At 33.4% G+C, this 17,033-nt stretch overlaps 1 protein-coding gene across 1 annotated transcript in view; it reads right to left on the bottom strand.

Moving 5' to 3' along the window:
• Nucleotides 1-1,205: 1,205 nt before the first annotated feature.
• gab3 (GRB2 associated binding protein 3) overlaps nucleotides 1,206-17,033 on the bottom strand; it is a 45,925-nt gene continuing 30,097 nt past the window's right edge. Inside the window, exons 5-10 of the mRNA XM_088925441.1 lie at nucleotides 15,880-15,935; nucleotides 15,366-15,627; nucleotides 11,908-11,998; nucleotides 10,675-10,759; nucleotides 8,268-8,387; nucleotides 1,206-4,521 (exon numbers count right to left, since the gene is read on the bottom strand). Coding sequence (XP_088781567.1) covers nucleotides 4,405-4,521; nucleotides 8,268-8,387; nucleotides 10,675-10,759; nucleotides 11,908-11,998; nucleotides 15,366-15,627; nucleotides 15,880-15,935 — 731 coding nt within the window. The 3' untranslated portion in view covers nucleotides 1,206-4,404. The remainder of the gene's footprint in view (nucleotides 4,522-8,267; nucleotides 8,388-10,674; nucleotides 10,760-11,907; nucleotides 11,999-15,365; nucleotides 15,628-15,879; nucleotides 15,936-17,033) is intronic.

The following is a 17,033-nucleotide window of genomic DNA, read 5'->3' as shown; positions in this document are numbered from 1 at the left end:
GAATTCTGAATCGATCACATTCTCATGTCTCCCCAGTTTACATAAAACTAACCATTGCTTGATGATGATGGTTAGGGCATGCCAGACAAAATATTTGAGCAAGATTTTTGCATCAGTGGAAGGAAGTCACATACCTACAGATGTACAGTTACATTGTGGCGACATTACAAAACCGCAAGAAATGTTGTCTCCAAGCTTTAGGAAGATGTTACTTGGGGATGCTGGATACAGTACACATTATCAAGATGTCAGCATGTTACCAAATCCCAAGATGACAAGTAAACTTTGCAGCGACGTAGTGATAATGTTGCATAATGGCTCCAACCATGTAAAGAACTCCACTGTCAGGGTAAGTGACATCAGGTCTTGGAGAATTCAACGTTGTATTGCCATTACATTTCTCTACAAAGTTTCAACTTCATTTGTTATCTGGATCTGACCTTGAATTCCACGTAGCATTTATTCAACAGGTGAGCAATTCTGGAATAACATTTTTTGACAATATAAGTACAAAAAGACAAGACAAGCTAATGGAAACTGCACTTAATAACACTATGCTCTCCAAAACAAAGTTTAGTGCATAATGATGTTGTGATTAGTTAGGTTATTGAATATTTTTTCTTTTGAAATTATATTCTGTAATGAACACATTGTCTTTACAAAGAAACACTATCTTTTTATATATGTTAGATGATATATACTTTGTTCTTCTCTGCATACCATAACTGAGTTGAGAAAGAGTAACAATGTGAGGGATTGTCATTCTTATGACAGGTGTACAGTATTTTGCATGGAAATAAATAATTATTTTGGAATTCCAGGAAAGGACTGAAATTCTCAAATCAAGGCAACATGACATTTTTCAAGCTAGAGCCTTCATTCAGCCTCTGTTAACCTAAAGAATGGTGGAGTCATTTGCTCAGAATTAAATGTATAAATGATACCTAATGAATGTATGTGTGATAATGATTGCGGTAATTACTAGTATTTACCTGTTACTTATTTGCTTATATAACTGCTAGACATTTTATTAACACTGAGAAAAGAGAAACTTTCATAAACTTTTATAATTGCGGTTCAGTGATGGTAGTAATGGGAAGAGATTGCTTTTTGTGATACTAAAGATAATTTCATGTTTATTCTCCTAATTTTAAAATTATAAATTGACACATAACTCAAAACAAAAGGAAATAAGAAACAGTTAATTTGCTGCAAATCATTCAAAAATGCTTTTAATCAATCATTGTTGCACAAGTCTCCAGTGATTGTACATAGGTATGTACACAAAACCTTTAAGTTGTACAAACCTAAAAGGTTACACCTTTAATTTTTTACAGCAATGTATTTTCTCAGAAAAGCAGAAAAATAAGATTTTATTAAGACAAACAAGATGTTTGTTATAGTGGCAGTGCTCAAACATCACACCTAGAGTAAAACTGTTTAAGGAATTTAAAATAATTCTTTTAACAACAAACAACAAATGTTACGATTATTCGTGACAATGTATCAGGTAACAGTGCAACTTCATAAACCAGAAGAATGATCCTTCATACTGTACCAGCTTCAAGTCCACTCAATTACATTCAAAAGCAATCCATCTGGGAAACGTAAAAATGTAATGATTAAACCTTCTTAACCTCCCTTTTATAAGTTTACTCTGGTAAACCATGGTAAAAGCAGAGTAGAGTGTAATAAGCACAGTGATATCATGGCAAAGCACAAATAGGTATAATAAGGCAAGATGGAAACCAGAAGATTCCCTGGCAAGGCAAAGAAACTGCATAGTGTAGTCATGGTAGAACCGAGAGAAAACATATTTACTGTGTCCACTATCGTAAGGGTTCAGTCATTGTAAAAACTATATAGACAGAGACTTACAAAGTGTGCAAAGGTAACAAAAAGAGTGTAAATGCTATCTGGAGTCTTGCTTCATGTGTCCTATACTGTACATTGGCATTAACCAAATCTACTATTGGCAAGATAATGCATACATTAAATTTAATGTAAAATATTGCATATTATGTATGTAAGCGTAATGATTCTAAGTATCAGTGTGTTTGTGCATATGCTGGGAACACTGTAAAATCAATCAATCTGAGAAAAAAGATTTGATCTTCAACATTGACCATTTTGTCATGTAAATTGTACATCTTTGAAAACTACTAGATACTGTAGTACCAACTTGAAAGCCTTCAACAGAATAACTATAGAAGGTTAAATACAATATTCTAGAAACAATAAATCAATATGCCTTTATTTAATAATATTGTTGTTTAGAATTTTCAGTCTTTGATTGTGCATTTACTTAGAGTGCCATAAGATCATTTAAATCAAATGTCTTGTCTTTTTTTGGTAGTTAACTAAAATATGTTCTTTTTTGGTACATAGGTTTTCTTCTGGTACAGCATTTAACTAATTCTTTTTTTTCATTCAACACTTCCCAAGGTTCTGAATGCTGTGAGAGAGCATTGATATTGTAGCTGCAGTACTGAATTCATAGTTTCCCTTTTTCTTAGTATTATCACTATTAAATACATTATATTTTTTTCTGACCGGTGCATCTGTAAGTGCCTCTTCTTAGAATATTATTATTTGTTGGCATTTGAATTTTTGGAATATTTTTGCCTATTATATGCCTAAAAATGAAAGCTATTTTATTTTTCATAAATAAAAATATCTTAATTTGGTAGCAAAGCATATTTTTTCTTCTGTACATATAACTGCAAAGTACAAATAGTTATTTTTTAAGGATTCCCCCGTCTTTTTAAATGTTAAATAATGTACTGTACAATATTTAACAGTGTTAATGCAGTGCGTTTTCATGAAGCTAGTTCTCATAGTGATTTGAATTGTACCTGAATTCATGAAAAGCAGATGAAAAATGCCACTGAAAACATGCACCTACGTACTTTGATTTGACAAATGTGCTGTAGATTATGCATGCTTTAATCCATATAGAAAAAAAAATCAATGCCAAATACAGTTATCTGTGTGTTGTGCATACAGTGGATTCTGCTTGCGTCTTTAAGCTTGTTAAGATAAAAGGTTTATTTTTCAGCTATTATTTTTGTCTAAGCTTTTTGCCATTCATTTTTGAGCCTGAGCCAGTGGCTTATTCCAAGTAGGATGGGTCTATATCCTTGTCCCATTGGGTGAGACTGAGCTTCAGCCAGGCCACAAACTTGGAGTGGATGCATGCTTTGATCTCTTGATTTGGAGAGCTTTGCAACACATATTGTACATTTACAGAACAGTGAAGGAGAGAAAAATTACAGCATCATGACAGCGGACTACCTTTTGACTTTTACACATTAGTTTAACAAACTGAAACCTTAACACCTTTTGTTCCTCTGTCCTAGCTAAGGAACCATAGTTTTAACTGCTGTATTCATTTTTATATCCGTAAATTTACATGAAACATGTTTATTTTCCCCTTCACAGTATGACAATCTGAAATGAAAAGGTTTATTTAAAGACTGTTAAAGCATATTCATTTAATCTTTTTAATTTTTGGATGCTTCTCGACCATAGTAATGCCCTTTATGGAGTCAATTCAGCAGAGTTAAAAGTAGCTAAAAAAATATATATGACAGCTATGCCATGTTTTTTGGCAGACATTTCTGTTCACTTCAAGTAATAAAAATGAATAATAACAATAATAAAAACAAAGTATAAACTTCATTATGAAGTAAATTGCATGTCAATTTAAGCAACTTGCAACAAATGACAAACTAATTTTCTAGAACATGCTGTTACCCTGAATAGTATGGCATGTTCCTTGTATTAGAAATCTTATGGTACACTGAACTTGAGACCTGGAATATTTTTGTGTTTTTCTTTTTACAAAAATGTATTTTACAAAATGAAAACATTTAGTAGCTTTTACTTGGGGTAGTTCATGGTGGATTTCTGGGTAAATTAATGCGAGTTTATTTCAAAGTGCTAGTAATGGTGGCAAAAATATCCTTTGATTATACTACCACAGTTTTTGGCGGTTTTTCATTTTAGTGTATTATAATCTCAAATAATATAATATGAACATGAAAAAAAACATTATTGTTCCTATTCAGAATCAGTGTGCTTTTTGATATCATCACTAACATTGTACATTAATGCTGCTGTAACAATATTCTGAATAAATTAAGATGTGATTACGTATGTATAATTTACAAGGAAAACATATGACAATCATTAAAAAGTATTAACTGTCTGTTTTTGCTGATTGTTAAAAAGGTACAGCACTGATATTTCAGCAGAGGTCAAATAGTGGTGTAAAACAACAGGTTGTGGTTTATCTTTTCCAGAAATAAAGAAAACAAAACTTGTATAATTCTTTTTCATGGGTTTCCTTTGCCTGTTCTTCTTCTACTTCTGGTACCCTTTGCAGGATTTCAAAGCAAAATTTTAAACTTTGGACTGTCTTACATCCTTCCACTCCATTTTAGTGTTTTGCAGGGCCTGTGTCTTTTTCTCATCAACTTGAACATAGTCCACTCGGTGTTCATCAGCAAGCAAGGGTTTCTGCAAACAGAACAGAAGGACTATAAAAACAGAGAACAGTAGAGTAAAATAAGGTATTTATTTAGTAGCAAAATGTACATTCCATTTTTTTGGATTTTATATTCTTGAACCCATCCAATTTATCCATCTGCCTGAGTAGTGTCATTCCCGTTACAAAACACATGAGGTAGAAAAGTGAGAAATTGCTTTAATATTTGAGCTAAGGGGGGATGTGACTTACTATCCAGCATGAGAAGTCAGCCAAGTCAAAAAAAGGATGCCATAGTATCAGAAAAAGAAAGTACTTTTTTTGAAGTGCAGGTTTCATAAGGGAAATCAAGCCAAAAAATGCATACAGAAAAACAGCAGAACACAGCACAAAACTCAACCAACAATTACTACACCACCTAGGCCAGGTTATATACTGTAACACTCAGTCCTGATCGTCTTGATGGACAGGTGAACCTCTACCCTGACACTAGATGGTGGAACAGACAGACACAAGACAACATTGTGGGTCCACAACAGGTAACACACAACAAAATACAACAACACATGTAATATAAAAATAACATAGTGATAGACACTACAAAAGGTACGATATACAAATGTCAAATGACAGGCCACAAGACAATGCAACAAGAGCCTAGTACAGCCCTTTGTAACAGGTAGGAACTTTAGGCAGATTGTGTGAGCCCAGAGTCAATTGTTTTGCGATGCTGAAGTCAACACTCCTATCCTTTTGAACAGTGCTATGGGATTTTAATGACCAAGTAAACTGAGGACCTCAGTTTAACATTTCATGAAAGGGATGACACCTTCTACAGAACCTCCCCCTCCTTGGTCATCATACTTGGTCATTGGATTAGAAAATCTGGTCCAGAAGGAAACATGCCAAATAATAATCTACACACAACACAGCAGAAACTGTGCTTTCACTGGAGAGCCTGTCCCAGGACTGACCAAGCAATAATATGTGGACAGCTCAAAGGTAATCTTTACAAAATTGCCTATTTACTTCCTAGTCTAAAGCATACAATGCATATTAGATTCCTAATATTTTTCATATAATAATTTGCTGATTTTTAGAATCCACACTGAAATTCTAGAGGTAAAATTTGCTTTTACCACTTTTCAGTTTTTATTTAGCCATTTATTTATTTCCTTAACTGTTTTTTGCTATGAGTGTGTGAAGTAGGTTGTGTATGTAACAAATAGTAATTGCTACATTATAGTGGCATTGTGGCAGGACACCAAACTTTAAAGCAAGAACATATTAAAACTGTGCAACGGTTCAGCTACTATTGCAAGGCACTGTATAATAACTTCTGTGTACAGTTGATTGCATAACTGCCACTAGAGGATAATGTCAGAAAGACAATCCTGCCTCTGCTTAAAGAGCAGTTGCCTGGATACAGCAGGAGTGTACATGGAAATTGGTTTCTTTCTTCTCAAATTTAAGTGAAAAGCATGAAACACCACAATGTGTACTACTGGGTGTAGAACATGGACTGTTGATGGTCAGATTTAGAAAACAGGAAAGTAAAATTGGGATTCTAGCAGCACTTTTTCACAATTATTAAAACAGAAAAGAAATAGGAACCCAGGAGACTTAGTTAATTAATAACAAGTAGATGCTGCGATGCCTGTTTGAAGTCCAGCAAACACAAGGCTGATTCAATTTCTTCCTTCAAATAGAGCTTTTTCCTACTCCATATAGGAATCTTTGACCATGTGAGAGTTAATTTCCTGACCGGAAACTCATAGTTTCCGTGTGATTATTGTTGAAATTGATTGGACCAGTCTATCGGTTATCTAATAGACTATGATCTCAGTGATCACCTGCACCTGCCATTGGAGATACTATAGTATTATAGCCCATGTGACTCTGGTGGTAGTCCAGGTGATAGCATTTCTTATAGAAGCTGCCATTTTCTATTAATAACTCAAGAAAGCATTTAACAGCTATGGTTTTCAATACTGAGTTTTAAAATAGTTTGTACCAGCATTCAGTGTATGTACAGTATAAGTATGTTTTAGTGACAACTTTGGGTTGTGTAGGGGAAAACAAATAATTATCTAAAACATACACAGAATTATGTTTTCAAATATGTTTGGCCCATTCTGTTATGAGGTGATATATGTACATGTAATGTGGGTAAAAGAGCTTGATTTAAGAAATGTGTTGTGTAATTCTGCTTTTACAGAATACTACAGAACTAAAATATGATCATAAAGCAATGAGAATTATATAAGGAGTCAACATTCTTTTGTGAAACCTGAATGAAGTTTTTCAGAATTATAAAGCAAAAATCGTAGTTGTGTTTAAATTTAAAAAAGACAGTTAAAGCAATTTTGGATAGTGCTTAAAAAAGCAACATTTCTGATAAACTAGTCCTTGTCTCTGAAGGTGGTACTAATTGATAGCTCTTTTCCCTTTTGTGTGGAACTGACAGTAGTTACAAAAGGATTCTGTCAGACCTTTTCTTTAAAAATAACCTTTTAACCAGCCTGAAAATACCTTCCTCTACTAAATTTTCTAACATAGCAGAGCAAGTGAAGATTACAGTAATATACTGTTACAGGTTGAGGTAAGTGACAATGGAGGTTTCTCAAAGAATGTACGCACAAGTGGTCTAACTCGTGTCAATATTTCCACTTCCTAGACAAGCTTCAATCCTAGGGATCTTTACTTAGTTGCAATTGGTGTGAGACACACTGATTAAAAGAATCTTCTGGGTTTTCTTAGTTAATTATGTTCTGGGTAAATGATTTAGAGTATCAAAAGTGTAGAAGTAAAGAAGACAATCTGTATAGAAGACAGAGACAGAAGAGGGGAGACAGGAGAAGGACAGAACTTAAAGCATGTCCCAGGCAAGAGGTTCTTGTTTAAAAACATTTAAAGAGTCCCAATTGGAGCTAGTGTACTGTAAGTGTTTGAATCTTCTACAGAAGAGAGCTTGCTGTTCTATAGCTTTTAGGGAACTGGATTTCATGAGTAAAGAATCCCTCAGTTAAAACAGCCTCTCCTGCTTAGTGGTTGAATAATTGAATATGGAGATTGGTTCCCATTTATTCTGTGGCTGTATTCTATTTAGTTTAGAAGGCATCTTATCTCTTATTCTGGCCTTCATAGGCATTAGAAGCTAGGTTAGGACATTAGACCTCTGGGACACCTTGTCAGTAAACTTGGGAATAGAGTAACATGTGTGCTGTATGTTTATGTTGTAGTAGTAGGTTTTGTATTGTCACTGTTAATAAATATTTGTTTAACCAAATGTGCCTGAATTATTGCTTTTTTCAAAAAAGAATTCATGTGCCTCAAAAACAGTATGTTCTTGGCAGAAATCTTTACAAGCTTGGGGTTATGATTGTTTTTTTTACTTATTGATTTATCTGCTTGGTCAGTTCCAGATATTCCTAATTTGTGACAATGCATTCTGTGTTGATCATATTAACAATGACTGCAAAACCTTCAAAACAAAAGACCTTTTAAAAAATCTTATTCCTAAATAAATAGATCTACCAGAAATATATAATAAAATACATTTGTGATTTACATTATATGAAATACAAGTATGCATTCCCTTACAAGATGTATCCCTTCTTCCTGTCCCATCCTGTTTTAGAGTAGTTTCATATTCCCCCCAAACAGCAGAAGAAAACTGTCTTTCTGAGTACAATAACGTTAAACCTATTTGCAAGCGGGGTGTTTTATACACAACAGATTCCATTTCAAAGATATTTTGCTTTTTTATGTAATATACCTTTTGTACAGGAGAAGGAGATGCTGAATTGAAGTCCAACGAAAGATAGTCAAGGTTCGATTTTCTTGGCAAGGGAAAAATTGCATTCTCATTGGTAGGAAAGACCAACTGTCTGGACTCCTGTAATTACAAAAAAATATTAATAATTACATTTTTCTGTACTGTAAAAGTATATATTACTTCAAACATGGCTTTGGTTTTTTCAGGCTTTAATTGGACTTTGCTCAATAGAAGAACATTTCCTAAGGTAGGATTTTATTTCCTCTGAGGAAAGTTTCCTAAATAAACTTGCTGAGACATTACACCTACTATAACTGACAGGCACATCCTGTTCTCATTTCTAGTGAAGGTAACTGAAAGTATATTTAATCATTAATAATGGCTGGAGGAAATTATTTTTACCTGGCTACATTTTTGACATTAATGAATCTTGCACTTGTGTATAATTCTATTTAATGAGGAGGTTTTCAACAAAAAAGGCATGTCACAGAAATCTTTGGCATGTGAGGAAACAACATAACACTTACTGTATGTATAACACCTTTAGTAGCAAAAACAGCACATGTATAAAACTGACAAAGTAACATAATGTACAAGTCATTTACTGTATCTGGATTAATACTCAGACTGTAAATCAGTAGTCTAATAGAAATGTTTGTCAAGGCCCCTTAATCTTCTGATTGAGGTTTCTTAAAAATGTGAATCACCATAGGTGAAAAGGAATCAGATTGAAAACAGGTAACACTTTAATATGCAGTAATGGCCAAAAATGCCTAATGAAATTGAACTGAATAGCACAGGAATAAAACCTGAATATCTTATGCAATTCCTCTCTTCTGTAGAATTTTAGATTTTTCTTCTATTTGTATCAATATAATATCAATACGATATCATTATGATACAATTCCAGTCTCTCAGCTTAGTCAGCTTAACAATGTGTGACCTTCCTCTTATCAAGATACCTTGGGATTGGTCCTGTTTCATGTTAACACCAACTAGGATTTATGCCAGTTTGTCTGAATCAGATTACTGTTTTAGATGAATGCCTATAAGTAAAATATTCTTTAGTCGATACAGAAATTTGTATTGCCAAATGACCAAAAATAACTACCTTTGCATGTTTTCCACCTGTTGTTGTAGAGATGTTACTGTATATTATTAAGTGGCAAATTAGAGCTGCACCTCAATAAGGTAATAACCTGGGATCCAAAAAGAGATGCATGATATCTTCTGTGAAAATATGTTTCTTCAGAAGCCTGTGATTTCCTCTTTATTATGATGACACTATTTTCCATATCATAAATATGATAAGATATCATAGCCTAGTTTGTAATATTATAATAAATAATCATTCCCAGTATTTGTGCATTTCATCCCAATGGATCCCAAAACACTTAACATATAGTATAGGAGTGGACCAAGTGCAGTTCCCACTTTTTTGTGCCAGTAGTACCAGATTAGGATTAGATTAGGTGGAAAAGTGATCAAATTACTTTAACAAATGAACAAGACAAAGTGGAATCTTGCTAGGACATGAGGTTGAACGTTCCTATTCTTAGGATCAGTGCCATATGGGATATTTACTATAGTGGCCATGTATTCAGAATCTTGGTCTAATTGACAAGATCTGTCATCCAAAGGACAGATCTTTCGAGTCTGGAAATTCTGGTCCAGGGGAAAGATTGCCACCTACTGGTCTCTCACTTGTAACAGCAATGAAATTATCCTTAGAGGTCCTCCACAGCAGAGCGGTTTTTGTTTTTGTGCTCGAAGGTGGTAACAAATATGGATAAAACTTAAATTGCTCCTTTAAGCAATCAAGAGTTTAATTTTGTTCTGGATTTTGTTCTGAAGTTTTCTATCATAGAATGTTAGCTGAAAAGAACATGTGTACTAATTAGTTCAGGTGGGTAGCTGCATCAGCATGCGTAGGCTGCTAAGGAACAAGTAATAGGTTTATTCCATGCTGAAAAAAAGAAGAAAGAAAACAACGTTTCGGCCATGGAGCCTTCTTCAGGTGTGAAGAAGAAGGCTCCATGGCCGAAACGTTGTGTTTTCTTTCTCCTTTTTTTCAGCATGGAATAAACCTATTACTTGTTCATGTGTATTAATTTCTGTTTTTTTCTTTTGTGTCTTTTCCATGACCATGTATTCAAATTTGTGAATCAAAATATTTAACAATAAAAACAGCTTTAAAAAATGTGTAAAATTCAGGGTCTTGTAAAAAAAAAAAAGAAATTGTAATTGTTATAAAGTTTTTTTGAGATATTAGAATGATTTAAGAGGAAATTAAGCTACAGATATAAATATCTCTGTATATTTTTCCTCACAAAATAGCATAACTATTAATGATTTGTTTTCTGGAGTCCTAAAGTTAAAATTTAGACATGCCATCTAGTCTCTTTACCGTTGAAATGCAGTTCTCTTCCTCTTCTCCTAGATTGCCACCAGCTCCAGGCCTTCCTTCCAGTAGAACACAGTGTGTTGGATTGCTGGGAGGGGAAAAAAGATAGTTTCAGGGTTACTGTATATTCCAGAGAACATGGTAACACAAGGCTGAATTTACTCAAAATCAAACCAAAAAGCAAGAATAAGATAATGACTGTTTTTTTTTTCTTTCATAAAGCCAGGATCAGAAATAATACATATTTAAAAACATAACTAAAAAGAGGTCAGTTGAAACTTACTGATATAAAACACACAGTAGAGTGTGATAGTTGAAAGCACAAAATCATAATTTATTAAACACGTTTTCTGAATTAAATTTTTCATTTCATGCAGCTTGGGCCAAAGAGTACATTTTGGCTGGAAGATCCTATTAAAATAAACTTTGATGTTTTGAATTTGGCCTTCACAGAGAGATAAGCATTCTATTCAGTATATTTGATGTGCAAAATACATTTATTTCTAGTATGAATTAACCTGTTGCTGACCACACAGCAACTTTTGTTTTGTTACTGTACATGACTTTCTTACTGTTTATTGAAAAGCAGAAATTAAAAGTGACTTTATTCTCAAATATGTATTTGCAGCTGAGATGGAACTTTTGTATCATACTCACAAGTATTCAACAGATCTATACTGAAGCAAATCATAATCTGGATTTTTACAAATGTATTCATTAACCTTTTGTAAGTTAACTGACATTTTAAATTCAGAAAATAAATATCATCTTTAATTACTGATATATGTAGAATGTTAGAATTTAACTTCTCTGTCTTTTTTGGAATTTGGAGTTTTGTTTCACAGATTAATATTATTATATGATATTAATATGAAATTTTAGCCACACTTTTATTTCTTTGGGTACAAAACTGAGACTATTTGTTCTCACTTGGTAAAGTTTTGTGCTCTGTATTCCAAGTAATTTTAACCACAATTTTTTTTCTTTTCTCTCTTGATACATCAGTGCACTAATAATCCAGACAGCTTAGAGTACAAGTAAACATATTCAGCGGTGAGGTCAAAAGGCATCAGGTGACTTCCTTTGTGGTAAATAAGAAAAACAAGAGTTGGAGATACGCTGTTTGATTGTCACTGTTCAACACAAAATTACCTCAGTTAATAGGTGTCAGCTATATACCAATTGTAACATTGTTCATTCGGGGCTAAAAGTGCAGTATTTACTTTGTACACTTACCATGGCTCTGTCATAGTCCTTGTAAGGGGTAAATGGCTTGGGTATTCTCTGATTGTGGAAAGGCCTCTGAGATCAAGAGGGGGTGGTCTTGCTGTAACAGAAATAATCGTGTTGACAAGCATTTAGCAAAATTCCCCAAAATTCTATAATTATTGTCAATATTTGTGACATAAAAGTCACCATATGTGAGCTTTCCTGTCCTCACTTTTTAAATGACAATTTTGACAATGAAATCTTAAATCACACTTATAAAAATCTTTTGTTTTTAATCTCGGCTTGTAGTGTGCAAGATTGCTGTAATTACAAAAATGTTTGATACACTGAGGAGACATGTTTGTCCTTGGTGAATTTCAGAAGTTTGAGCTAAACCCATATTGAGGAGTTTAGTGTGTATTTTCGAAAAACAGATTTGGCTTTCTTTCCCCTTGACTTAGGGGAAAATCCTAGAGGGCTGTTTAACCCCCCTTACTGCCCCAGATAGGTGAAATGAGTCAAGAAGCTTCTGTTGATGCAATGATGGGGTGGAAAGAAGAGTGCAAAATGAAAAAGGGGTGTTTGTTATAATATAATATATAATATATAATATGTTATAATATAATATATAAGGATATAATTAGCTGGAGATGGTGGAGGCTTATTCTTTTGCATTAGAACTTTAAAATTAAATGAAAATGTATATTTCTCAAGAAAATGTACTACTGTATATATTTTCAGCTGGATGCAATGTACCTATCTATAAATACATTGACTTCTGCTAGTCTTAGATTACTAAGACATATTGTTTACAGCATTTACCCGACTGTGGATTTTTACTACATTTACTCTACACAAACTATTATATTTTACGAAGTAACTAGACTGTTTGTAGGACACCTATGAAAATACCTTACCTTCACTAAATTCTCATGCAATATGTACTGTAGATGCATGTAATTGAAACAATATATCAGATCTGTGACTAAAAACTGCAATAAGTGAGATTCAGAAATTAGTAAGTGCAGCATGCTTGTTTTCACTCTGTCACATTGGCAAGAAGATAAAAACTGTTCAATTTTTTGTCTTTGAGGGTAGTAGGTGATGGACTGATGAATATTTCATGTCTTCCTGGTACAACTAGAATCAAATTGTACGGTAATGGAATTCAGACTAAATTTATGCTTAAGCTCTAGTGATCTGAACATCTTTCTTTACGTAAGACGTTTTGTTTCCCCTGTGAGTACAGCATCCACTGAGACATTCTGTAACTTACTAAGCACAAAATGAATGTGCTTTTGTTCTCCATTCAAATATGTAAATGGCACATTTACATTTATTTCACTGTTTAGCTATGCTGATCATTACCAGATGCGAAGGACTAAAAGGCATGTTATTGTTCTATATCTCAATCAAAATTATTGTTCAAAGGAAGGGAGAGAACAAATTTCAAAGAGGGGTAATACTGATCATTAAAAAAAGAATAAAACAAAACCCTAAAAGACCCTAAAAGTCTCTGTGTATTTAAATCTTCAGATGCTTTTGAAATGCATTAAATACATTTATATTATAAATATTATAATATTAGTTTAATAAATAACATAACCATCAAAATAATACTTTACTACACTAGTCTCTACTGCAAATACACTGATATGCAATAGAAATATATTTTTGGGAAAAGTTTAAAGGATGACTAATACTTTTAAAAAGCCTACAAGATTGACGTGAATAAATAGCCTCCCACACTCATATTCAGCTTCTCAAAGCATAATTTAAAAATCTGTGGATTTTTCTGGCAGCTTGCGTATATGTGGTTCCTGAGTGAATTCGTAACATGATGTAAATAGTGTATGAGGAAGAGGAGAACAGACACATCTTGGGTGGCTGACAGTTTAAAAACTTTGTATTTTACAGCAAATCATTGTGCTTTGGTAATAGAAAACGCAGAAGAAATATATAACCAAGAATAAATCATTTTTTAAAAGCCTTTTTCTTTTTGCTTCTGGTTGTTTCTTCACACTGAGTAAGGAGCAGCATCTCAAAGTAAAAAGTTAGAGAAGAGTTCCATTCCCCACCCTGGTCCTAGAGGGTCAGTGTGATTGAAGATTTTCCATGTGTCTTTAAACCATCAGTGTCTGAAGAGCTGGAAACAGCTGTAAACTGGTGCAATTAAACCAATAATGAGCTAACTCAGCCCAACAAAGCATTACAAGCCCAGCTGTACTGAAAGTTTATTCTGAGAACTAGTGTGGATAAACCTGTTTACAATGCCAATTCCAATAAATAGTATGCATGAGGATACATACGCTGATATGTTAAAGTCTAAGACATCTTAGATGCAATCAAGACTGACTTAGCATGTTGTGAGCATTAAAAATCTTAACAATTTACTCAAAGCCTTCACTAGTTTTTCTATCATTATAACAACTTTTCAAGTTTCACTTTTGTTAATACTCATTAGTTTCAGTGAGAAGAAAGGAAGCTTGTCCTTACAAGTCTTTAATTCAGAAACTTCAAAAATGTTGTTAAACTGTAACGCAAAGTCCACTATACCTTAATGGTTATTATACAGTGTTGTTGTAATAGCTAATCCATGTACATGTACCAATCAAATCTAATTGTTATTGTGGGGTGTTTGACATAATTTGTTTTGTTCTAATGAAGCTAAAAGGCTAATTTTGTAGCACAAAAATCAGTTAATATTATGTTATCTTAAAAACAAAATGGCTAAAGATCAACACAGTATTGTGTTAATGAATAAAGAAGAAAGAGCAATGAGAAAAAATAAAGAACAATGCTTTTCATTTCAAAGACTTTTCCACTGCTGTGTACATTATGTGCCTCAGAAAATGCTGAAATTATATGTTACTAACATACAGTATACAGTAAAGCAACAGGAAATTATTTCTGTTTTCAAAAGGAAAATATTCTCACTGAATCAAAAACATGCATCCTTATAAAACAGTTCAGTACACAAGGGCACTGAAAATGTTTTTTTTTTCTAATAAAAATAAGTTTACCTTAATTAGAATATATTGTTCTTTCGTGCAGAATTCTGTTTATGAACAGAATTTATGGTCTAATTTTGAAAACAAACCTATTCATAAACTAAAAATAAACATGTTTGTCACAAAACAGTGTCTCACAGAACATGATCAAGATCTGGCTGACAGTCACATAAGACTAACAACAGACAAGGTTACATGATTTTACTGGACATAAATTTTTTTAGGAACTGTATTTGAGGAACCATGGAGCTGCCATTCTGAATGCTTATGTTTTCATTATATACAGTATGGTAAAAAAACATCTGGTATTAGGCTACTCTTAGATAATGAGCTAAAAATACAAAAACAAACTTTTTAGATTTCGTCACTCACAAATTGTAAAAATATTAGTGGTATTGCAATATAACTGAACTTTAGCTTCATATTTTTGGTAATTTGACTCCTGTCTCTTGATTGAAAGCTCCATGTACTCACTTCTTCGTCGTGGTTTGAGGTCACGGTTAACAGGGGGGGGTTCAAGGTCATCAGGCAATTCTGGCAGAGGAGCGGCAGTGGGGATTGGTTCTGTTTTGTTGCCAGACAGGAGGAATTTCATTGAGGTGGGACTCATGGGAATATAGCCATCAGGGGAGCAGTCCAAACTCGACACAGGGGGAGAAGCCCCAGGATTCATTGGGACATAGGAGTCTTCATAGGTCTCCACAAAACTTGAGCTATTTGCTGCAGCTGGAAGAGGCTGAAACAAAGAATGTATGTGATGTAGACCACACGAAGAGCAAATATAAAAAATACCAACATCAGTTATTTCTTGAGGCCTCGGTGAAAATGCCCCCATGCCTATACTAAAGAATCAATGGGCCTTGACTGCCTCTGGATTTTGATCTCCGTAGGCAAAAGAGTTTGCATTGAGGCTACAGTATGTGTAAAACTGTCAGTAATAAATGCAGTTTACAATTTAAAGCATAAAATAATTTCAAAACCTTCTTACCAAATTAAGGCTGAGCCTTTTGCTCCAGTTTCGCGCTGAGTTGCCTTCAAACTCACCTGTGAATAAATACAATACCACATTGAAATACCGCATTGGTATTTTTGAGACACTATGCTGGTATTTAAATCATTCCTAGCACTTTCTGACAATAAAAGTTTCAATGAGATCTACTGTAAGTTCATGAAATCTACAATATAGTCCAAAAGTATAAGAGAAAATCACAAAAGAAAAAAGAAAATGGAGAGGTATTTACATTATAAGGCAAAAAATATATACAGTGACACCTTGTACTTCGAAAGCTTGACTGCATTGCTGTGTGAATAAAAAAAGTTGTTATCCATATCTAGAAACATGCTCAAATAAGAACTGTTACATGTTAAAATCTGTTTCAAAGTAACATTTCATCTGACAGGTTTCACAGTTAATTAAGAAATACTATTCCCTCAACAATGGAAGCCAATAAACAACATATCAGTATATTTAAAGGAACACTAAAAATAGCTAAATGCTATTCTGTGATAAGTCGCTAATTAGGACTAGAATTAATAATCAGGTAAATGCTGAAGTTTAATACAGAAATTTGTATTAGGATTTAGTGATGATTAAGATAAATCGCTCATTTTACCTTCTGTGTAATCCTTTCTGTATTTACTTCTTTTTAATTTTATACACCATTTTCTTTTTGCATATCTGTTGAATCGGTATACACACGAAACACTTTTGAATATCCTGCATATAATTAATCTTTCTACATTTGTCAAATCTACATAATTTATAGTAGAGGTAAAGAGTTTAAGATTTTTCAGCTGATGATTTCCATAGCTGGTAGAATGTTTATCTCTAGATTACTGTAGATTTTTCTCACTGATTCGAAGAGAATAAAGTTTGACTTTTGTGGTCAGTTATTTTGGTCAATAAACTGATTTTAGGAACATGGGCTCGAGAGAGAAGACAACCCCCAAATAATATCACTGACATAACTTTACTGTCCAGCTATAAACACAGATGTTAAATCCTGTTGCTTCTTGCCATTGATCTTGCAGTTGCCATTGATCTTAACAGTTAGTGACCTCAAAACCACTTTTGTCCAGTTTTTGTCTGGAAAATACCTGTAGTTTCTTTCCCTATATCTCAAATAACAACCAAATTGTGGT

Source organism: Atractosteus spatula, chromosome 9 (assembly GCF_055471065.1).
Source record: "Atractosteus spatula isolate fAtrSpa1 chromosome 9, fAtrSpa1.hap1, whole genome shotgun sequence".
In the NCBI taxonomy this organism is placed as follows: domain Eukaryota; kingdom Metazoa; phylum Chordata; class Actinopteri; order Semionotiformes; family Lepisosteidae; genus Atractosteus; species Atractosteus spatula.
This window is presented reverse-complemented; position numbering and strand designations above follow the sequence as displayed.